The 25513-nt window shown below is 41.9% G+C and overlaps 1 protein-coding gene across 2 annotated transcripts in view; it reads right to left on the reverse strand.

Moving 5' to 3' along the window:
• Window positions 1–743: 743 nt before the first annotated feature.
• LOC135474893 (transmembrane channel-like protein 5) overlaps window positions 744–25513 on the reverse strand; it is a 41698-nt gene continuing 16928 nt past the window's right edge. Inside the window, exons 9-20 of one of the 2 annotated variants that reach the window (XM_064754570.1) lie at window positions 15958–16113; window positions 13907–14049; window positions 11659–11791; window positions 11106–11203; window positions 10700–10795; window positions 10404–10479; window positions 9789–9919; window positions 8989–9153; window positions 8454–8532; window positions 7709–7826; window positions 5029–5063; window positions 744–2153 (exon numbers count right to left, since the gene is read on the reverse strand). In XM_064754570.1, coding sequence (XP_064610640.1) covers window positions 5029–5063; window positions 7709–7826; window positions 8454–8532; window positions 8989–9153; window positions 9789–9919; window positions 10404–10479; window positions 10700–10795; window positions 11106–11203; window positions 11659–11791; window positions 13907–14049; window positions 15958–16113 — 1230 coding nt within the window. In that variant the 3' untranslated portion in view covers window positions 744–2153. The remainder of the gene's footprint in view (window positions 2154–5028; window positions 5064–7708; window positions 7827–8453; window positions 8533–8988; window positions 9154–9788; window positions 9920–10403; window positions 10480–10699; window positions 10796–11105; window positions 11204–11658; window positions 11792–13906; window positions 14050–15957; window positions 16114–25513) is intronic. The other variant, XM_064754562.1, reaches the window with a different exon arrangement.

Genomic DNA, 25513 nt, shown 5'->3' on the forward strand with positions numbered 1-25513 from the left:
ATCAGACCGCTGACCCATGAACTCAGACCACCCTCCAACTGGTGTTGTCTGTCTCAGCTCTGCCTGGTTTTACCCACTGTGCTTTCTGCATGGGCCTCTTTACCCAAAAATGTGAATGCTGAAAGCTGAGGTCAGCATTCAAATCAGACTGAATGACTGAAGAAATGCTTGAGGTTTAATGTCGTACTGAACAATCTGACAAGGAGAAATCATTAGGTGTGTGCACATATACTGACACTTGTTGTGGCAGGGTGACTGCATGCAGCCGCCACAGAAGTATAATGACGAAGGCAGCAGACATGACACCCCACCCAGTGACATTATACTGAGGCCAGCAGAACGATAACCCCAGGCAATTCTGGACAAGGATCCAGGGACTGTCTAGATGCACTCTAAAAGCCTTTTGGACTGAAACAAACAAATAAACAGATGCGATTGGATGCTGTAAAAAAATATTGAAAGCTGTGCAAGTCAAGGTGGGAAAACCGATGCTTTTGTCATGTTTGTATGAGCACCTGTATGTCCCTAACCCTTCCCCCTGGGTACAGGCATGTGGGTGCTGTTGAGGATTATGTAAAACATCAGATCAGCTCATCTGATAATCTCCTACTACAAGAATTCACTCCAGTTGTAGCAGTATTTGGCTGTAAGTACCAATACTCACATTTTTCATGGAGGAGAATGTTGGTTGTTGAAATATGTGTCCACAAAAGACAAGTTCAAATCTGAAGAATACTGCACTTTATTAGGTATAAATTATACCAGTAACAGTGAATATAATCATGTCAAAAAAATACTCTTTGCCAGAAATGCTGACCTGGATTAAATAAAATGTATGCTTCCAGTCCCAATGTTCTACAAAACAATGAACAATGAACTGTAATTGTCAGGATACATGAACTCACATCTAGTACCCGAGTTCTTATATAATGTTTATATACACTAGTGTGTAATAGCATCAAAAAGCAACCTTTACTTTGGTCACACTATGTCTGTTCCAATATGCAACACCACAACCTGGGGTTTGCCCCACGTTCCTCCATGTAAATCTGATCCCGTGGCCCCAGGATCATGAAGCAATCTAAGACTTCAGTCAGAGTTTCACAGCACTTCAAAACTGTTACTTGTTATGTAATAAGGTCAAAATATTGCTTGACAACGTGTATTCTGGGTAAGTAATTACAAAAACAAAATTCAGCTAATATAACAGAAAGGAAAATATTAAGATTCAAATGTTGACCTATGATCGCTTCATGATTCTGAAGTCTGTTATACTTAACAAGCAGTTATAAAATATGTTATATTTACTTAAAGCATACATTTCAACAAATGTGTAAGTTAAACATCTCCTTTAACTTTATATATCACTTTCTGAGTCATTTTTCATAACCTCTGCTTTTAACTCTCTGCTTAAACTTTACACAAACACAATACACATGTAGTGCACTGCACATGTACATGTACTCTAGCAGGAGCTGATAAATTTTGAATAAAACAAGAAACAACAAAAAATTAAGGCGAAAATGAAAAAATCACTTCCATACCTACAATAATTTTCAAGCAAAGATGCCTGTAATATGAGCCCCATGAAGAGATCTGAGGCATGTAACTTTCTATGGTAAAAGTTTATGTAAATGAATGTAAACACCTTCATTAATTCTGAATAATTCTAAAGCAACCCGCTACTACCAGCCGCATTAAAAACCACATTACATAACAGAAGTGTTACAGTTACGTGTGTATGTCATACATACTTTGATTCGTCCAACCAGTAGGACATTATTGCATCTTTACAATGGGGACTTTAACTAAAAACCTTAGGAACTGAATAAGCCTGTTAACACATGTATAAGAGAGGGGGGATAACATTTCTACACAACTCTAATTCCCAATCAACACCTTAAAACATCATGAATCAGGCTAAGTGTACCAGCACCCTGGACACATTTTTCCCCAATGATATTAACCCCAGCATTAATTAACAAAGATTCAATTAAAACAAAACAGCTGAGTTAGTACCAAAGCGTAGGATAAAACCATTTGCAACATTAGTACAGACGATGACCACGCCCTCTTCTGTTCTCAAACGTGTCAGTATCGTGTGTCTGGTCCCCAGGCAGCCATCTTAGTCTTGATAAACCTGTGCCTGTCACCTGAAACATGATCAAAGTCACAAGTTAAAAACGAACCTTCTGTGGTGATCGCAGGTCTGGAATGACTTGAAGAATTGAGTTTTGAATTGCTTACTCAGTCATACTATTAACCTAAGATTTAAACTTCTTGAAATAGGAAAAAAACACACACACAAATGGCCGATAAACACGAAGTTTAACACTCTCAATTCAGTATGAAACTAAGCTGAAGGAACTATGTTAAGTAGGGAAGGCAGGCAAAGCTTTCTATTTCTATGAAGCAAATATCTGATAATTCTTTCATAACTCTTCATTCCATGGCCTCTAGTATACTTCTTAATACATGTACAATTGTACATTTCTACTCAAGCCATTTTACAGGAATACTACAGCATTGTGCAAGATGTAACTAATATCAAAGACACATCATGCAGGTGATCTTTTACATCAACATGCAAAAGACAGAATTTTTATATTGCAGGTCAACTGTTGACTAAGGATAAAATCCTCACTATAAACATTTAACCTTACATAAAAATTTTCAATCCAACCTTTTTACAAGAGTAGTCAGACGATGCCATCCATTATTCCCACAGTATTATACACAAATGACACACAGAAACTCCAAAATCTCATGCACATCGTCTGATTGTCAACATTACACTTAAAGTGTTCATATAACCTTTTGCAAGTTTCCCAGGGGTAGCACTGGCAAGATCTAATTTTTATGAAAATTCAATCTTCAAATGATAATAGTTTGGAAAATATTGCTACCCCAAATGCACACGTACATTCATTCATCTCAGACACATCTGTAAAGGGTTTGGGGAAATCTGTCAAAAGCTACAGAAGGGGTTGTGTTCAGAAATAAGTCCTGGAGACAAAAAGTGTAAATGCAAGCAAAATTGAAGCACATGCACATGTTAAGTCAATCATGCAGGTCTGGGTGTATTCTGGAAGTAAATAAGTGAAGTTAAGAGCTGAAAAACCACGTGTACAGTCCACCTTAAGATGGCTGGAGGGAAACCATCACACCTGCACATACACGTACTATGTGTATACTACAAGGTGACTGTGACCGAGTCTGTCATCTCTCACCTGTCTTCCTCCACTCAGAAAAATGACTGCCATTGTACAAATGAAACATTATTGAACCTTCCCATTAACAACAATCAAATCAAGTCAGACAACATCTCTCACAATATGAATATTACATCTGCATTCATGTTTCCCAGGCAATTGTGATGAGAAGCAGATAGACAAAGCCTGTGAGGATGAACAGTTGAGGCATACACAGTGATTGGTCTATTCAGCATTACCATATATGGATGAGTCAGTGTGACATGAGCGGGCTAAATATATGACAGACATCACAGTCTGGACTGGCAAAATACATGTATCCAAAAACTATTTGTACAATGTGTTAATTAACCACTTGGACAGGAGCAAAAAGCAGTATATTCAATTTGTTGCATGCAAAATTTAATTAACGCTGTTATCCAACCGCATTGCCAGGGTTCACACCAACACTCTTTTACCACTTCCGGTAGCCTGGTGTCTATACAGTTCATGATAATGGGAAAAAGCATGAAATGTACTGGATTTGAACCCTACTGCCAGGCATCATTTACAACTGATCAAGTACTGAAGACTAGGATAGAGATTAGGTGGCTTTGATCTTCAGGCCCAGGAGATAAGACAGAAAGAATACATTCTTGCAGTTCTGATGTCCGTTCCCATGGTAAACTGCAGTCAATGGTTTCATGCAGCCTAGCACGAAGCTCCCGAGCTACTTACACAGGATGGTTTGGCCAATTTTTTGTTGGTTTTTTGGTCATAACATGAAAACAACACAAAGTTCATTCTTCAGTTTTGGCCTTATTTGCATACCAAACTAAAAGCTTTTTACAGTCTGGGTAGGTTGATCCACCTACACTGTAAACGAAAAGTTTATCTCGATAGGTTAGCCATTTTGGAGAAGATTTTTTTTGCACATCAATAAAATTCATAATGGCCGATAAATCATGTGATTGGTAAAAGAGCAGAAAACATTCAAAAGTTGCTTCGTATGTTCCTTATTAAGGCTCCAAAGTTTGGTTTTTCTACCTTTACCAGTTTTCAAGATATTGCAAGTTTACGAGTTGCCTAAGAATAATATTCCGGATGATTTCAAGAGGTGTCCAGCTAGGACACCAGCATGGGACCCTAATAAAAAAAAATCTGTCTAGTTTGAAGTGCTTGGCTTAAGTTTACCTGGTGTACAATGTCATGCTGGAAGTCTGGACATCTGTTCAATATTAACATTCAATAAACTACGGGAACATGTCATCCAGTTCAGTTTAATTTTTGCAAACCATAAACCAAAGCATCCTTGAAACTGAACAAAATGACGACACATTTATCTTCATAGATATATATATATAGTTCTGCATACTGAGCCCAGCAATCCTTCAATGTTGACAAATTCCACTTGTCTACACTGAACTACACAAAATGTACACGTATACATGAATACCATTTTTCCCACATCCAAGCTGTCTATAAGGACGACATTTTCTTAATACGGTACAACACACTTGTACAAATCGCATACTGAAACCCATAGCAAAGTTAGAGCATTATATCTGATACAATGTCATTAGGAAAGCAAGTCTTCATAGTCCACTCGATTCTTATGATGTTTACCTGACTCTCGTCAAACAAGCCTGAAGCCCACGCCTCCCACATTATGACCATACATATGTGCTTATAAGCATACCGGGACCTAAACATCGCAGACACAGACAAGCAGTGATATTAAGCAGTTAGCACATATAGCTCTAGCAAGCTGGTAATAGTGTAGTTATCTGGTTAGCATAGTTTTGGCTGGTACATTGACTGAAGGCAGGCTGGTTACCTATTGCCCCCGGGGAGCGCCTTGCCAGGATGTTCCTACAACAAAACAGTCTGTGCATGAGGTCAATCTGTTTTCAAGATGAAGAAATCTTCACCAATAAGAAAATATTTTTAGCGGTGTTGATGTTTTGTACAGTTAAGGTGGATTCTCACCTGTACTGAAATACACTTCACATAATAAGTTATAATAATAAAAATTATTGGTAACGAGACACCTTTATGAACGTAGAAGAGACAGAAATGAACAAGGTAAAGACAACTGCAGGGATCTATAAAATGACACACAGGTGAGCATTCTCTATCTTCATCTCATCAGAACTGTAACGTAAGCCATTCATACCGTACAGAATAAATTGACTGTTCAATGTTGTGTTCACACAGACAAAATTGTGTTCTACCTTCACACTTATACTCTTCTCATTTATGTTCTCATCTAAAATAAGAAACCTACAACTTCATGGATTGTTATATGGTTGTACATGTTGAAGGAGATTCTGCAATGTGACAAATTTCAAAACGTTTCCCATTCTGGGACATGAGCTAACAAACATCAGCAATAAAGAATCACAAATAGGGGAAATGTGTATTCAGGGTCCACCTGGACAAGCCAAAATGTCCAAAGCTCATGTAATCAGCAAAATCATACACCAACACTCACACATGGTATCTTGCTAACAAATTCAGGGGATTCAATCAATGCATTCCAATAAAGCATACAGACAGTATCAATCCGATAAAAACATTTCTGTAGATATAAATATTCAGTTCAACTTCCTTAGCACTAAAAGTTTCTTGAAATTAAATCTTTAGTAAATTCAGTATAAAATGTCCAGATATTTATCTTTATACCATATTGCATAACTTAATACCTTGGTACATTTATATATTACTCTGCATAACTTTATACCTTTGTACAATTATATTACACTGCATAACTTAATACCTTGGTATATTTATATTACACTGCATAATCTAATACCTTTGTACATTTATGTTATATTACATAACCTAATACCTTTGTACATTTATATTATATTGCATAACTTTATAAGACAAGGCTTTGTATTATATGCAGCAAAACCTGTAGCACTCATTATGTCTGATTAATGTTTAAAGTTGTTCACAGCTGATGCCATCCTGGTGCATCAAATGCTTGAATCATTATCATTTTCACCTCAAGAAGGCTACTATTTGCCAAAATCAAAGAATTTAAGAGAGAGTTTAAATCCTAGCAATTTTACATTTTTATTATGTTAATAATGTTGCCCAAATAACCCTATTATCCCTGTTGACCCTACCCTCTATTCTGGTCACAAAATAACCCTATCATCCCTGTTAACCCCAACCTCTATTCTAGTCGCAAAATGACACTCAACCTTGTTGACCCCACCTTCCATTTCTGTCACAAAATGATTTTATCATCCCTGCTCACTCCACCCTCCATTGTGGACACAAAATGGCCCTGTCTTCCCAGGTGATCGCACCCTCCATTTAGGTAACAAAATGATCCTACCATTTCAGTTCTCCTCACCTTCCATTATGGACACAAAATGACTCTATCACTCCTGCTCACCCCACTCTCCATTATGGACACAAAATGCCTCTATCACCCCTGCTCACCCCACTCTCCATTATGGACACAAAATGACCCTATTCTCCCAAGTGATCCCACTCTCCAGTGGGATCACCCCGTCTTCCCAGGTGATCCCACTCTCTATTCTGGTAACAAAATGACCCTATCATCCCAGTTGACCCCACCCTCCATTATGGTAACAAAATGACTCTATCACCCCTGCTCACCTCACTCTCCATTATGGACACAAAATGACCCTATCTTCCCAAGTGATCACACCCTCCATTCCGGTAACAAAATGATCCTATCATCCCAGATGATACCACTCTCCATTCTGGTAACAAAATGACCCCTTCATTTGAGTTGACCCCACCCTCCATTCTGGTCACAAAATGACCCTATCATTCCTGCTCACCCCACCCTCCATTATGGTCACAAAATAACCCTATCATCCCTGTTGACCCCAACCTCTTTTCTGGTTGCAAATTGACACTCAACCTTGTTGACCCCACCCTCCATTTTAGTCACAAAATGATTTTATCATTACTTATCCCACGTTCAAGTCATAAAATGACCCTATAATCCCAGCTGATGCCATCCTCCATTCTGGTAACAAAATGACCCTATCATCTCAATCACAAAATGACTATCTTCCCTGTTGACCCCACCCTTCAGTCTGGCAACAAAATGATCCTATTATCCCTATTAATCAGACCCTCCATTCTAGTCACAAAATGACCTGTCATCCATGATCACCCCACCCTCCATTCTGGTCACAAAATGACTTCATCATCTCTGCTCACCCCACCCTCCATGCTGGTCACAAATGACCCTATCATCCCTGTTGATCCCACCCTCCATTCTGGTCACAAATGACCTCATCATCCCCATTGGTCCCATCCTCCATTCTGGTCACAAAATGACTTCATCATCTCTGCTCACCCCCACCCTCCATTCTGGTCACAAAATGACATCATCATCCCTGTTGATCCCACCCTCCATTCTGGTTGCAAAATGACCTTATCATCTCTGCTCACCCTACTCTCCATTCTGGTCACAAAATGACCCTATCATCCCTGTTGACCTCACCATCCATTTTGGAGTTTACCTTGCTCTGGGCCATGCTGAGAACGTCTGGGTGATGTGCCCACTAGTGTTCCCTCAGTCTTGATCTGTCTGTTTATCATCTGTAGCATGTCTAATAAGTATGTCTTATCCTTCCCTTCCTGAAACAATGAAATGTTTTAAATACATGTATTACTTGATAACATAGCTACCTGAACCTTATCTGTCTTTTACATGATCCAAATCCAATGACAAGGTTAAACCGCAATATATGCATGTAATATTACAGTTCCTGTATGAAAGAGATGCCCAAATGATAGAACTACAGTACGTATAAAAGACATGCCCAAATGATAGAACTACAATACGTATAAAGGACATGCCCAAATGATGAAACCACAGTATGTATGAAAGATATGCCCAAATGATAAAACCACAGTATGTATGAAAGATGCCCAAATGATAACCCACAGTATATATAAAAGACATGCCCAAATGATAAAACCACAGTATGTATGAAAGACATGCCCAAATGATAAAACCACAGTATGTATGAAAGACATGCCCAAATGATAACCCACAGTATGTATGAAAGACATGCCCAAATGATAACCCACAGTATGTATGAAAGACATGCCCAAATGATAAAACCACAGTATGTATGAAAGACATGCCCAAATCATAAAACCACAGTATGTATGAAAGACATGCCCAAATCATAAAACCACAGTATGTATGAAAGACATGCCCAAATCATAAACCACAGTATGTACAATACAAGAACCTACCAAAACTAGCTGATGTTTTAAGAGTGCCACCATCTCCTTATGGCCAATCATTATGATATGCAGATAGTATGTCCCCACACTGTTAAAAACACAAGAAAAAAAGCAGGTGCCAAACAGGGCAATTAATACCACAAACTCCCCTGAAAGAGAAAAAAAACATCAAAGAAGAGAAGTTATCTTGTGCAGGGATTGCTATCTTTCTGTTATCTAAGTACATATGCAGCCTGGCAAAGATTTATCGATTTTAGAAATACACCATTTTCAAATTATCAAGGAAAATGAAAATTTCAGTTTAAAAGTTAAAGTTTGTTAACGCCATATTCACATCCTGTCAACTGAATACAAAGGAAGTGATCAAATGAAAACAGCACAAATTTCTTTTTAAGACACTTTATGAATTTACATTTTGATCAATCAATTAACAGTTCACATGTTTCCATTTTGTGGAATACTGAAAGTAAGGCCAATCCCATTGTGTAAATGGGGTTTACAGGAGACTATTCTATTTTATTCACAGACCTGAACAGAAACTCACCAGAGAACAACGATGATACCGGCCACAAATCCAGGGGAGGTAATGAAGTCTATAATATCTGCGATTATTCTTTCCTTCGTCTCCCAGTAGTCAATCAGTTCAATGATTACATCATATGCCTTCGACTTTCCGCGGTATGGCCCACAGTCTTCACTTGGTTCTATGCTGAAAACATATTCAAAGCAATATATTCGTTACAAATTGCGCTACAGCAAGAAAGTTAACACTACAGCATGGTACTACTACAGAAGGAAACTTAAACAATACAGTATACCACTGCTACAGAAAGAAACTTAACAATACAGTACGGTGCTGCTACAGACGGAAATTTAACAATAGGGCATGCCCCTGCTACAGAAAAATACTAAAAAAAATAGCACGCCACTTCTACAGAAAGAAACTTAACAATACAGCATGGTGCTGCTACAAAAGGAAACTTAAACAATACAGCATGCCACTGCTACAGAAAGAAACTCAATAAAGCAAGCCACTGCTACAGAAAGAAACTAAACAACATAGGATGCCACTGCCACAGCAGGAAAATTAACAATACAGCATGCCAATGTTAAAGAAGGAAACTTTATAACAATACAGCATGCCACTGCTACAGCAGGAAAAGTAACCATACAGCATGTCACTGCTACAGAAAGAAACTTAACAATACAGTATACCTCTCCTACAACAACCAGTATTATGAACAAACAAAATACTTGAACTATCGCCATTTGCGCATATATCAACAGTGTATAGGTAGCTGTAATAGTGTGTGTTACAGCTACAGCACTGAACAGTAAACTTACAAAATAATACTGCAGGCCACAGATATAGCTGCTAGAAGAAAGAAGCAGAAGAGGAAGCCGAGGAAGATGGTGTGAGTTCTGGAAGCTCTCCAAGGTTTCAGCGAGGGACGACAATTCTGCATCACACTCACCTGAAAACCAGAAAAGATTTTCATTGCAACAACTCTTGAACTGTCTGCCGACTCACAAAATAAAACAATCCACGTCATCACACAGACCAAACCCTGCTGAACTAGGTTAAATTCCCTCCATTACAACAAACGCTATCGCAAAATATAAATTGCATCAACAGAGATTATATTTTAAGTATTGTAATTAATTGCAGTGATAACTGCATGATAACAGCTGCCAATTTTATCATGAAAATACAGATGTATGTCTGGTACACACCTCAATCTCCAGACAAACAGAAAATCATTTTATATCTTCAGAAAATTGTTACTTAATGATTAAACTTCAAAGCCTGTTAAGCAGGTGTGATAACAATTACAACATGTACATCTTTTACTTGGTTTAAAAAAAAGATAATACAGTTTTCACTCAAGTGCAGAAGGAAGTTTTGTAATAACTACAATATTACACAGGTATTGATCAGATAAATGCTGACCAACTCACCCTCTTCACATAAAACATGATGAACAGTTTGACGATGGTGATCAAGGAGAGAAAGGGACAATAAAAAGTGCCCAGCCTGAAACATCACAACCACAACAACATCAGACCCTCACAAGAAAATATTGCTTTATATAGTACACAGGGTATAAAGCGCTGACATGAGCTTTCGCAGAAATATGCATATACTATAAGCAAATTTCAACACTTTTGCAACTTAGCGAACTGACTTTTGCAACTTAGCGAACTGACTTTTGCAACTGACATGAACATGGGTGAAAGAAGGTAGATATACAAACCAGCAGAGAGTCTGAGAGTAGATCAGATTCAGTGTGTTTCTTCCAATGTTAAATTCAGGATATGCCAGTCTCTTACAGCAATACTGGGCCATTAGTCTAGGTGAAACATAAACAAAAACACAGTTGTTACCAAAGTTTCAGTTACAAATGTTTCAGGGAACAACTGTCCAAGCACATTTTCACGCACAGGAATTTGCCGACATCAGCCAAAACAGATCTTCCTCATAACCAGCATAAATCACAAAGCTGACAAAGCTGACAAAGCTTCAAACATGGCCTGAACAATTTAATTGCATATTATTATACTTAAATTTTCAGTTTCTCAAAACAACTCAACTCCACCACAGCAACATGTGTTTTTATCGCAAAAAGATGTAGGCAGATACACACTTTGCCTTATACTGACCTTCTGACAAATTCTACCAGGAAAGTAAAGCCCAGGACAAAAACAAAATCCACCAGCACCAGTCTATAAATGCGCTCTCCCATGGCAGTCTCCCAGCACTGTACAAACACATGTACAGGAATATTTAGCATATATAAGAACAAATTAATGACACACACAAACTTTCAATTCACATTTCTAATTGCTATTAGGAAAACAACAATAACTGTAATAAAAAACATAACATGGTGCTTCAAAGTACTTTCCATTAATCTTTCGTGCTGATATAAAGATTAATAATCATGAGTCGTACTGCACAACTCCAACAGATTTCTAGCCTCTGCCTAATTATTGGGTGATTTCCGCTATATTATTACTCAATCATTGACATAATTGTAGTTTACAGAATGAGGAAACAAGACTAGGCCTGCAGAAAAGCCGTAGAGTCTGCAAACACTGACACTTATCCCAAAGCTGCAACCACCCATACCAACAAATTGTACCACATGTAGTTAAGTGAAGTTTATTATACAAACTCCTAATGCACACTTTTTAGACAAATTGTTATACTCACAGGTTCGCATGTACCCTTCTCCATCTCAGTAAGGCTACGGATAGTTTCATTCCCTATGGGCTTGTGACAGGGCAACTGGTTGAACCAGAAATATACCAGCACACCCAATATAACAGCCTTAAGTAACATCGTCCTGAAAGGTAAAGTTAACACCTGTATTTATCATCAATCTCCTCAAATAAAAGCCAACACATGGCGCTACAATTGTTATATACAGAATTATCTGTATTGCTTTGTCGCATTTCACCACCATAACAAACAAAATCTGCTTCCAGTACTTCCATAATACATGTAACCTGAAGACATGAAGACTTAATACATATTTATGCAGAAACCTAAAAAAAAAATGAAAAAAAAAAAACACACACAGAGCATTCAACACTGTATTCCATATGGTCAAGTTCATGGGTTGATGTAACCAGTGTTCAGCAAAAACCACACCCTTTGCCATGTACATGTACACATGTGTAACTTGTCAGGTATATGTACACGTGTGTAGCTTGCCAGGTGTGTATGTACACGTGTGTAACTTATCAGGTACATGTACATGTGTGTAACTTTTCAGGTATATGTACCCGTGTGTAATGTGTCAGGTTCATGTACACATCTGTAACTTGTCAGGTTCATGTACCTGTGTGTAACTTGTCAGGTTCATGTACACATCTGTAACTTGTCAGGTTCATGTACACATCTGTAACTTGTCAGGTTCATGTACATGTGTGTAACTTGCCAGCTACATGTACACATGTGTAGCTTGCCAGGTGTATGTACATGTGTGTAACTTATCAGCTACACATACATGTGTGTAACTTGCCAGCTACAAGTACACGTGTGTAACTTGTCAGCTACACGTACGTGTGTAACTTGCCAGCTTCATGTACATGTGTGTAACTTGCCATGTAGGTGTACATGTGTGTAACTTGCCAGGTTTATGTACACGTGAGTAACTTGCCAGGTACATGTACACGTGAGTAGCTTGCCAGGTACATGTACACATGAGTACCTTGCCAAGTACATGTACACGTGGGTAACTTGCCCTGCTCATGCTGGCTTCCTCTCCGGCCGTATGTGGGAAGGTCTGGCAGCAACCTGCGGATGGTCGTGGGTTTCCCCTGTGCTGTGCCCGGTTTTCACCCACCATAATGCTGGTTGCCGTCGTATAAGTGAAATATTCTTGAGTACGGCGTAAAACACCAATCAAATAAATAAATAAATAAATAACTTGTCAGGTACATATACACATGAGTAACATGCTAGGTATATGTACACGTGTGTAACTTGCCAGCTATATGTACATGTGAGTAACTTGCAAGCTACATGTACACGTGTGTAACTTGCCAGGTATATGTACATGTGTGTAACTTGTCAGCTACATGTACATGTGTGTAACTTGTCAGCTACATGTACCTGTGTGTAACGTGTCAGGTATATGTACATGTGTGTAACTTGTCAGGTATATGTACATGTGTGTAACTTGTCAGGTATATGTACATGTGTGTAACTTGCCAGGTACATGTACATGTGTGTAATTTGTCAGCTACATGTGTGTAATTTGCCAGGTACAGGTACCTGTGTGTAACTTGTCAGGTACAGGTACCTGTGTACAACTTGCCAGGTATATGTACATGTGTGTAACTTGTCAGGCACATGTACACGTGAGTAACTTGTCAGGTATATGTACATGTGTGTAACTTGCCAGGTACATGAACATGTGTGTAACTTGTCAGGTACAATGTACATGTGTGTAACTTGCCAGGTACATGTACCTGTGTGTAACTTGCCAGGTACATGTACATGTGTGTAACTTGTCAGGTATATGTACCTGTGTGTAACTTGTCAGGTATATGTACCTGTGTGTAATGTGTCAGGTATATGTACATGTGTGTAACTTGCCAGGTATATGTACCTGTGTGTAACTTGTCAGGTACATGTACCTGTGTGTAACTTGTCAGGTACATGAACCTGTGTGTAACTTGTCAGGTACAGGTACCTGTGTGTAACTTGTCAGGTATATGTACCTGTGTGTAACTTGCCAGGTACATGTATCTGTGAGTAACTTACCAGGTATAAGTATACAAATGTTGACTTTAAACCAAAGCCACATTATCCATGCCTATATTTCCACTAGCATCCTCTTGTTTTTTTGTTTGTATTTTTTTTCAGGACACAATCTTTGTTGGTTACACAAAGTGATATACAAAAGATTTACGCACAGATTTGTGATTTACAGATCAGTGGGTGAACTTACCTGACCATCGTGAAATAGAGCTCAGTCTTGGGCACAACATACCGCTCCAGGTTCCCAATCACAGAGAAGGCAAATGGAATGATGACTAACATGGCAGATATGGTCAGTGGCAGTGCCATGTCACTGAGGAATGGAATGTCATTCTGTGGAGGAGCACCATAATATGACAGCCTGTCATTAACTCCACATGTAGTCGCAGTGTCCATGTAAGTAACCATAGTATGTGTAAGGCTTTATGACCAAAATAATAGTGCCTCAACATTTCATCATCTCATTTTAAACATTGTCTGCTAATTCATATACTGGTACTTGAATTGAAACTTCCATTTTCTTGTCACAAAACCTCATTATGCAAAAATATCAAAAAAAATATTTTCTTTACAGAATATTTTCATTTTCACCACAAAAAGTCAAAAAATTTTCAAACTACCTCATAAATATCATGGTCAACTTAAAAACCAACTGAAGCCTGCTCTACCAGTACCACCGTATTGCTTACACAGTACTTATTTCCAGCTGTTCTGATACATAAGGTATGCTGATCCCATGATCAGGCCCAGCACAATTACTTTAGACATGAGACACAGTGAGAACCATCAAAGTGCTTACCTCCAGCTGTTCTGATTGAGACAGGTAATACATAAGGTATGCTGTTCCAATGATCAGACCCAGCACAATTACGTTAGACACAAGACACAGTGAGAACCATCAAAGTGTTTACCTCAAGCTGTTCTGATTGAGATAGGTAATACATAAGGTAAGCTACTCCAATGATCAGACCCAGCACAATTACGTTAGACACAAGACACAGTGAGAACCATCAAAGTGTTTACCTCAAGCTGTTCTGATTGAGATAGGTAATACATAAGGTAAGCTACTCCAATGATCAGACCCAGCACAATTACGTTAGACACAAGACACAGTGAGAACCATCAAAGTGCTTACCTCAAGCTGCTCTGATTGACACAGGTAATACATAAGGTATGCTGATCCAATGATCAGACCCAGCACAATTACGTTAGACACAAGACACAGTGAGAACCATAAAAGTGTTTACCTCCAGCTGTTCTGATTGAGATAGGTAATACATAAGGTATGCTGCTCCAATGATCAGACCCATCACAATTAGATTAGACATGAGACAGTGAGAACCATCAAAGTGCTTATCTCCAGCTGTTCTAATTGAGACAGGTAAGCTACTCCAATGATCACACCCAGCACAATTAGGTTAGACACAAGACACAGTGAGAACCATAAAAGTGTTTACCTCAAGCTGTTCTGATTGAGATAGGTAATACATAAGGTAAGCTACTCCAATGATCAGACCCAGCACAATTACGTTAGACACAAGACACAGTGAGAACCATCAAAGTGCTTACGTCCAGCTGTTCTGATTGACACAGGTAATACATAAGGTATGCTGATCCAATGATCAGACCCAGCACAATTACGTTAGACACAAGACACAGTGAGAACCATAAAAGTGTTTACCTCCAGCTGTTCTGATTGAGATAGGTAATACATAAGGTAAGCTACTCCAATGATCAGACCCAGCACAATTACGTTAGACACAAGACACAGTGAGAACCATCAAAGTGCTTACCTCCAGCTGTTCTGATTGACACAGGTAATACATAAGGTATGCTGTTCCAATGATCAGACCCAGCACAATTACGTTAGACACAAGACACAGTGAGAACCATCAAACTGCTTACCTCAAGCTGTTCTGATTGAGACAGGTAATACATAAGGTATGCTGCTCCCATGATCAGATCCAGCATAATTATGTTAGACACAAGACACAGTGAGAACCATCAAAGTGCTTACCTCAAGCTGTTCTGATTGACACAGGTAATACATAAGGTATGCTGCTCCCATGATCAGATCCAGCATAATTATGTTAGACAAAAGACACAGTGAGAACCATCAAAGTGCTTACCTGGAGCTGTTCTGATTGACACAGGTAATACATAAGGTATGCTGCTCCAATGATCACACCCAGCACAATTACGTTAGACACGAGACACAGTGAGAACCATCAAAGTGCTTACCTCAAGCTGTTCTGATTGAGACAGGTAATACACCAGGTAAGCGGCTCCAGCGATCAAACCCAGCACAATTAGGTTAGACAGAAGGCGAAGAAAAAACCACTTGAAGCGGTCTGACAGTGATCTCACCTGACTGGGGGCAAACCCTGACAGGTACTCCTGAAACAGGAAACAGCTTACCTCTATGTATTTTTAGTTTGCACAGTGCCACCTACCATTGGTTTATGTTCCAATTACTCTATGTGCATGTTGACCAAAAAAAAAACATAATCATTCTTTTTTAAGTAGCATTTCATTCAGGAAATAAAGCAAGTTTAAGTCAATACATACATCAACAAAACAAAGATTACAAGCATTTTATACATTCAAAATATGAAACTAAAGAGTGTATATGTAAGAGGTGGAGTAGTGAGGTATTTTACATGCACATACACAGAGGTATTTTACATGCACATACACATAGGTATTTACATGCACATACACATAGGTATTTACATGCACATACACATACACAGAGGTATTTTACATACACAGAGGTATTTTACATGCACATACAGAGGAATTTTACATGAACATACACAGAGGTATTTTACATGCACATACACAGAGGTATTTTACATGAACATACACAGAGGTATTTTACATGCACATACACAGAGGTATTTTACATGAACATACACAGAGGTATTTTACATGAACATACACAGAGGTATTTTACATGAACATACACAGAGGTATTTTACATGAACACACACAGAGGTATTTTACATGCACATACACAGAGGTATTTTACATGAACACACACAGAGGTATTTTACATGAACATACACAGAGGTATTTTACATGAACATACACAGAGGTATTTTACATGAACATACACAGAGGTATTTTACATGCACATACACAGAGGTATTTTACATGAACATACACAGAGGTATTTTACATGCACATACACAGAGGTATTTTACATGAACATACACAGAGGTATTTTACATGCACATACACAAATGTATTTTACATGCACATACAGAGGTATTTTACATGCATATACACAAAGGTATTTTACATGAACATACACAGAGGTATTTCACATGCACATACACAGAGGTATTTTATATGCACGTAAACAGCACAATGCTGGTCGCAGTTGTATGAGTGGAATATTCTTGAGTATGGCATAAAACATCAATCAAATAAATAAATAAATAAATCAATTTACCAGAGAAAGTCCCGCTTAGTAAACACACCTCTGCAGAAGTGCATTACAAAGGAATTAAATTTTCATTTTATTTTGGTAACATCACTGCACCTTTCATTCACAACACCTCTACATGTCATACTATTGTACTGGTGCTCATTTGTTATATATTTATGTTATCAATGTAAAATATAAAACAAAATCTGGAAAGAACATAGTACCCTAGCCAATACAGCTTGAGGCCAGTGGTTGTGCAGTGATAGCATGATAACCTATATGGAGGGGTGGAGCCACCCTACCCTGAGCAAAACAAAATCTGGAAAGAGCATAGTACCCTAGCCAATACAGCTTGAGGCCAGTGGTCGTGCAGTGATAGCATGATAACCTATATGGAGGGGTGCCACCCTACCCTGAGCAAAACAAAATCTGGAAAGAGCATAGTACCCTAGCTAATACAGCTTGAGGCCAGTGGTCGTGCAGTGATAGCATGATAACCTATATGGAGGGGTGGAGCCACCCTACCCTGAGCAAAACAAAATCTGGAAAGAGCATAGTACCCGAGCCAATACAGCTTGAGGCCAGTGGTCGTGCAGTGATAGCACGATAACCTATATGGAGGGGTGGAGCCACCCTACCCTGAGCAAAACAAAATCTGGAAAGAGCATAGTACCCTAGCCAATACAGCTTGAGGCCAGTGGTCGTGCAGTGATAGCATGATAACCTATATGGAGGGGTGGAGCCACCCTACCCTGAGCAAAACAAAATCTGGAAAGAGCATAGTACCCGAGCCAATACAGCTTGAGGCCAGTGGTCGTGCAGTGATAGCATGATAACCTATATGGAGGGGTGGAGCCACCCTACCCTGAGCAAAACAAAATCTGGAAAGAGCATAGTACCCGAGCCAATACAGCTTGAGGCCAGTGGTCGTGCAGTGATAGCATGATAACCTATATGGAGGGGTGGAGCCACCCTACCCTGAGCAAAACAAAATCTGGAAAGAGCATAGTACCCTAGCTAATACAGCTTGAGGCCAGTGGTCGTGCAGTGATAGCATGATAACCTATATGGAGGGGTGGAGCCACCCTACCCTGAGCAAAACAAAATCTGGAAAGAGCATAGTACCCGAGCCAATACAGCTTGAGGCCAGTGGTCGTGCAGTGATAGCACGATAACCTATATGGAGGGGTGGAGCCACCCTACCCTGAGCAAAACAAAATCTGGAAAGAGCATAGTACCCTAGCCAATACAGCTTGAGGCCAGTGGTCGTGCAGTGATAGCATGATAACCTATATGGAGGGGTGGAGCCACCCTACCCTGAGCAAAACAAAATCTGGAAAGAGCACAGTACCCTAGCTAATACAGCTTGAGGCCAGTGGTCGTGCAGTGATAGCATGATAACCTATATGGAGGGGTGGAGCCACCCTACCCTGAGCAAAACAAAATCTGGAAAGAGCATAGTACCCTAGCTAATACAGCTTGAGGCCAGTGGTTGTGCAGTGATAGCATGATAACCTATATGGAGGGGTGGAGCCACCCTACCCTGAGCAAAACAAAATCTGGAAAGAGCATAGTACCCGAGCTAATACAGCTTGAGGCCAGTGGTCGTGCAGTGATAGCATGATAACCTATATGGAGGGGTGGAGCCACCCTACCCTGAGCAAAACAAAATCTGGAAAGAGCATAGTACCCTAGCTAATACAGCTTGAGGCCAGTGGTTGTGCAGTGATAGCATGATAACCTATATGGAGGGGTGGAGCCACCCTACCCTGAGCAAAACAAAATCTGGAAAGAGCATAGTACCCTAGCCAATACAGCTTGAGGCCAGTGGTCGTGCAGTGATAGCATGATAACCTATATGGAGGGGTGGAGCCACCCTACCCTGAGCAAAACAAAATCTGGAAAGAGCATAGTACCCTAGCTAATACAGCTTGAGGCCAGTGGTCGTGCAGTGATAGCATGATAACCTATATGGAGGGGTGGAGCCACCCTACCCTGAGCAAAACAAAATCTGGAAAGAGCATAGTACCCGAGCCAATACAGCTTGAGGCCAGTGGTCGTGCAGTGATAGCATGATAACCTATATGGAGGGGTGGAGCCACCCTACCCTGAGCAAAACAAAATCTGGAAAGAGCATAGTACCCGAGCCAATACAGCTTGAGGCCAGTGGTCGTGCAGTGATAGCATGATAACCTATATGGGGGGGTGGAGCCACCCTACCCTGAGCAAAACAAAATCTGGAAAGAGCATAGTACCCTAGCTAATACAGCTTGAGGCCAGTGGTCGTGCAGTGATAGCATGATAACCTATATGGAGGGGTGGAGCCACCCTACCCTGAGCAAAACAAAATCTGGAAAGAGCATAGTACCCGAGCCAATACAGCTTGAGGCCAGTGGTCGTGCAGTGATAGCATGATAACCTATATGGAGGGGTGGAGCCACCCTACCCTGAGCAAAACAAAATCTGGAAAGAGCATAGTACCCTAGCCAATACAGCTTGAGGCCAGTGGTTGTGCAGTGATAGCACGATAACCTATATGGAGGGGTGGAGCCACCCTACCCTGAGCAAAACAAAATCTGGAAAGAGCATAGTACCCTAGCCAATACAGCTTGAGGCCAGTGGTCGTGCAGTGATAGCACGATAACCTATATGGAGGGGTGGAGCCACCCTACCCTGAGCAAAACAAAATCTGGAAAGAGCATAGTACCCTAGCCAATACAGCTTGAGGCCAGTGGTCGTGCAGTGATAGCATGATAACCTATATGGAGGGGTGGAGCCACCCTACCCTGAGCAAAACAAAATCTGGAAAGAGCATAGTACCCGAGCCAATACAGCTTGAGGCCAGTGGTCGTGCAGTGATAGCATGATAACCTATATGGAGGGGTGGAGCCACCCTACCCTGAGCAAAACAAAATCTGGAAAGAGCATAGTACCCGAGCCAATACAGCTTGAGGCCAGTGGTCGTGCAGTGATAGCATGATAACCTATATGGAGGGGTGGAGCCACCCTACCCTGAGCAAAACAAAATCTGGAAAGAGCATAGTACCCTAGCTAATACAGCTTGAGGCCAGTGGTCGTGCAGTGATAGCATGATAACCTATATGGAGGGGTGGAGCCACCCTACCCTGAGCAAAACAAAATCTGGAAAGAGCATAGTACCCGAGCCAATACAGCTTGAGGCCAGTGGTCGTGCAGTGATAGCACGATAACCTATATGGAGGGGTGGAGCCACCCTACCCTGAGCAAAACAAAATCTGGAAAGAGCATAGTACCCTAGCCAATACAGCTTGAGGCCAGTGGTCGTGCAGTGATAGCATGATAACCTATATGGAGGGGTGGAGCCACCCTACCCTGAGCAAAACAAAATCTGGAAAGAGCATAGTACCCTAGCTAATACAGCTTGAGGCCAGTGGTTGTGCAGTGATAGCATGATAACCTATATGGAGGGGTGGAGCCACCCTACCCTGAGCAAAACAAAATCTGGAAAGAGCATAGTACCCTAGCTAATACAGCTTGAGGCCAGTGGTTGTGCAGTGATAGCATGATAACCTATATGGAGGGGTGGAGCCACCCTACCCTGAGCAAAACAAAATCTGGAAAGAGCATAGTACCCGAGCTAATACAGCTTGAGGCCAGTGGTCGTGCAGTGATAGCATGATAACCTATATGGAGGGGTGTAGCCACCCTACCCTGAGCAAAACAAAATCTGGAAAGAGCATAGTACCCTAGCTAATACAGCTTGAGGCCAGTGGTTGTGCAGTGATAGCATGATAACCTATATGGAGGGGTGGAGCCACCCTACCCTGAGCAAAACAAAATCTGGAAAGAGCATAGTACCCTAGCCAATACAGCTTGAGGCCAGTGGTCGTGCAGTGATAGCACGATAACCTATATGGAGGGGTGGAGCCACCCTACCCTGAGCAAAACAAAATCTGGAAAGAGCATAGTACCCTAGCTAATACAGCTTGAGGCCAGTGGTTGTGCAGTGATAGCATGATAACCTATATGGAGGGGTGGAGCCACCCTACCCTGAGCAAAACAAAATCTGGAAAGAGCATAGTACCCTAGCCAATACAGCTTGAGGCCAGTGGTCGTCCAGTGATAGCACGATAACCTATATGGAGGGGTGGAGCCACCCTACCCTGAGCAAAACAAAATCTGGAAAGAGCATAGTACCCTAGCTAATACAGCTTGAGGCCAGTGGTTGTGCAGTGATAGCATGATAACCTATATGGAGGGGTGGAGCCACCCTACCCTGAGCAAAACAAAATCTGGAAAGAGCATAGTACCCGAGCCAATACAGCTTGAGGCCAGTGGTCGTGCAGTGATAGCATGATAACCTATATGGAGGGGTGGAGCCACCCTACCCTGAGCAAAACAAAATCTGGAAAGAGCATAGTACCCGAGCCAATACAGCTTGAGGCCAGTGGTCGTGCAGTGATAGCATGATAACCTATATGGAGGGGTGGAGCCACCCTACCCTGAGCAAAACAAAATCTGGAAAGAGCATAGTACCCGAGCCAATACAGCTTGAGGCCAGTGGTCGTGCAGTGATAGCATGATAACCTATATGGAGGGGTGGAGCCACCCTACCCTGAGCAAAACAAAATCTGGAAAGAGCATAGTACCCTAGCTAATACAGCTTGAGGCCAGTGGTCGTGCAGTGATAGCATGATAACCTATATGGAGGGGTGGAGCCACCCTACCCTGAGCAAAACAAAATCTGGAAAGAGCATAGTACCCGAGCCAATACAGCTTGAGGCCAGTGGTCGTGCAGTGATAGCACGATAACCTATATGGAGGGGTGGAGCCACCCTACCCTGAGCAAAACAAAATCTGGAAAGAGCATAGTACCCTAGCCAATACAGCTTGAGGCCAGTGGTCGTGCAGTGATAGCATGATAACCTATATGGAGGGGTGGAGCCACCCTACCCTGAGCAAAACAAAATCTGGAAAGAGCATAGTACCCTAGCTAATACAGCTTGAGGCCAGTGGTCGTGCAGTGATAGCATGATAACCTATATGGAGGGGTGGAGCCACCCTACCCTGAGCAAAACAAAATCTGGAAAGAGCATAGTACCCTAGCTAATACAGCTTGAGGCCAGTGGTTGTGCAGTGATAGCATGATAACCTATATGGAGGGGTGGAGCCACCCTACCCTGAGCAAAACAAAATCTGGAAAGAGCATAGTACCCGAGCTAATACAGCTTGAGGCCAGTGGTCGTGCAGTGATAGCATGATAACCTATATGGAGGGGTGTAGCCACCCTACCCTGAGCAAAACAAAATCTGGAAAGAGCATAGTACCCTAGCTAATACAGCTTGAGGCCAGTGGTTGTGCAGTGATAGCATGATAACCTATATGGAGGGGTGGAGCCACCCTACCCTGAGCAAAACAAAATCTGGAAAGAGCATAGTACCCTAGCCAATACAGCTTGAGGCCAGTGGTCGTGCAGTGATAGCATGATAACCTATATGGAGGGGTGGAGCCACTCTACCCTGAGCAAAACAAAATCTGGAAAGAGCATAGTACCCTAGCTAATACAGCTTGAGGCCAGTGGTCGTGCAGTGATAGCATGATAACCTATATGGAGGGGTGGAGCCACCCTACCCTGAGCAAAACAAAATCTGGAAAGAGCATAGTACCCGAGCCAATACAGCTTGAGGCCAGTGGTCGTGCAGTGATAGCATGATAACCTATATGGAGGGGTGGAGCCACCCTACCCTGAGCAAAACAAAAATCTGGGAAAGAGCATAGTACCCGAGCCAATACAGCTTAGGCCAGTGGTCGTGCAGTGATAGCATGATAACCTATATGGGGGGGTGGAGGCCACCCTACCCTGAGCAAAACAAAATCTGGAAAGAGCATAGTACCCTAGCTAATACAGCTTGAGGCCAGTGGGTCGTTGCAGTGATAGCATGATAACCTATATGGAGGGGTGGAGCCACCCTACCCTGAGCAAAACAAAATCTGGAAAGAGCATAGTACCCGAGCCAATACAGCTTGAGGCCAGTGGTCGTGCAGTGATAGCACGATAACCTATATGGAGGGGTGGAGCCACCCTACCCTGAGCAAAACAAAATCTGGAAAGAGCATAGTACCCGAGCCAATACAGCTTGAGGCCAGTGGTCGTGCAGTGATAGCATGATAACCTATATGGAGGGGTGGAGCCACCCCTACCCTGAGCAAAACAAAATCTGGAAAGAGCATAGTACCCTAGCCAATACAAGCTTGAGGCCAGTGGTCGTGCAGTGATAGCACGATAACCTATATGGAGGGGTGGAGCCACCCTACCCTGAGCAAAACAAAATCTGGAAAGAGCATAGTACCCTAGCCAATACAGCTTGAGGCCAGTGGTCGTGCAGTGATAGCATGATAACCTATATGGAGGGGTGGAGCCACCCTACCCTGAGCAAAACAAAATCTGGAAAGAGCATAGTACCCGAGCCAATACAGCTTGAGGCCAGTGGTCGTGCAGTGATAGCATGATAACCTATATGGAGGGGTGGAGCCACCCTACCCTGAGCAAAACAAAATCTGGAAAGAGCATAGTACCCGAGCCAATACAGCTTGAGGCCAGTGGTCGTGCAGTGATAGCATGATAACCTATATGGAGGGGTGGAGCCACCCTACCCTGAGCAAAACAAAATCTGGAAAGAGCATAGTACCCTAGCTAATACAGCTTGAGGCCAGTGGTCGTGCAGTGATAGCATGATAACCTATATGGAGGGGTGGAGCCACCCTACCCTGAGCAAAACAAAATCTGGAAAGAGCATAGTACCCGAGCCAATACAGCTTGAGGCCAGTGGTCGTGCAGTGATAGCACGATAACCTATATGGAGGGGTGGAGCCACCCTACCCTGAGCAAAACAAAATCTGGAAAGAGCATAGTACCCTAGCCAATACAGCTTGAGGCCAGTGGTCGTGCAGTGATAGCATGATAACCTATATGGAGGGGTGGAGCCACCCTACCCTGAGCAAAACAAAATCTGGAAAGAGCATAGTACCCTAGCTAATACAGCTTGAGGCCAGTGGTCGTGCAGTGATAGCATGATAACCTATATGGAGGGGTGGAGCCACCCTACCCTGAGCAAAACAAAATCTGGAAAGAGCATAGTACCCTAGCTAATACAGCTTGAGGCCCGTGGTTGTGCAGTGATAGCATGATAACCTATATGGAGGGGTGGAGCCACCCTACCCTGAGCAAAACAAAATCTGGAAAGAGCATAGTACCCGAGCTAATACAGCTTGAGGCCAGTGGTCGTGCAGTGATAGCATGATAACCTATATGGAGGGGTGTAGCCACCCTACCCTGAGCAAAACAAAATCTGGAAAGAGCATAGTACCCTAGCTAATACAGCTTGAGGCCAGTGGTTGTGCAGTGATAGCATGATAACCTATATGGAGGGGTGGAGCCACCCTACCCTGAGCAAAACAAAATCTGGAAAGAGCATAGTACCCTAGCCAATACAGCTTGAGGCCAGTGGTCGTGCAGTGATAGCATGATAACCTATATGGAGGGGTGGAGCCACCCTACCCTGAGCAAAACAAAATCTGGAAAGAGCATAGTACCCTAGCTAATACAGCTTGAGGCCAGTGGTCGTGCAGTGATAGCATGATAACCTATATGGAGGGGTGGAGCCACCCTACCCTGAGCAAAACAAAATCTGGAAAGAGCATAGTACCCTAGCCAATACAGCTTGAGGCTAGTGGTCGTGCAGTGATAGCACGATAACCTATATGGAGGGGTGGAGCCACCCTACCCTGAGCAAAACAAAATCTGGAAAGAGCATAGTACCCTAGCCAATACAGCTTGATGCCAGTGGTTGTGCAGTGATAGCATGATAACCTATATGGAGGGGTGGAGCCACCCTACCCTGAGCAAAACAAAATCTGGAAAGAGCATAGTACCCTAGCCAATACAGCTTGAGGCCAGTGGTTGTGCAGTGATAGCATGATAACCTATATGGAGGGGTGTAGCCACCCTACCCTGAGGGTCCGCATATCCTAAACAGGATCTGACCAACATACACCCCATCATTCCACCATGATCCACTCATCCGCCACTGTCCTTCACCCATGCCACGGCTGTGAGGGTCGGAAAGCCCAGTTGGATGGAAAGTTAGGGTCAGACTATGAGGGCTGTTCATTAAAGATTTCCCCTCATCTACTTGCAGCTATTGTAGGAGATTGAAATCACACATGTATAATAGTACAAATCTCCACAGGTAAGGTGGTAGCTCTGAACTCATAACAGTTCTTCTGTAACAGGTCACAAGGCAGGGTAAGGTGGATAATGGAGCCTGTTGAATACAGAGCTGTCATCAGATGCTTGTACTGGAGAGGATCTACATCAGGGTAGGC

The sequence above is a fragment of the Liolophura sinensis genome, chromosome 1 (genome assembly GCF_032854445.1).
Source record: "Liolophura sinensis isolate JHLJ2023 chromosome 1, CUHK_Ljap_v2, whole genome shotgun sequence".
Lineage (NCBI taxonomy): Eukaryota > Metazoa > Mollusca > Polyplacophora > Chitonida > Chitonidae > Liolophura > Liolophura sinensis.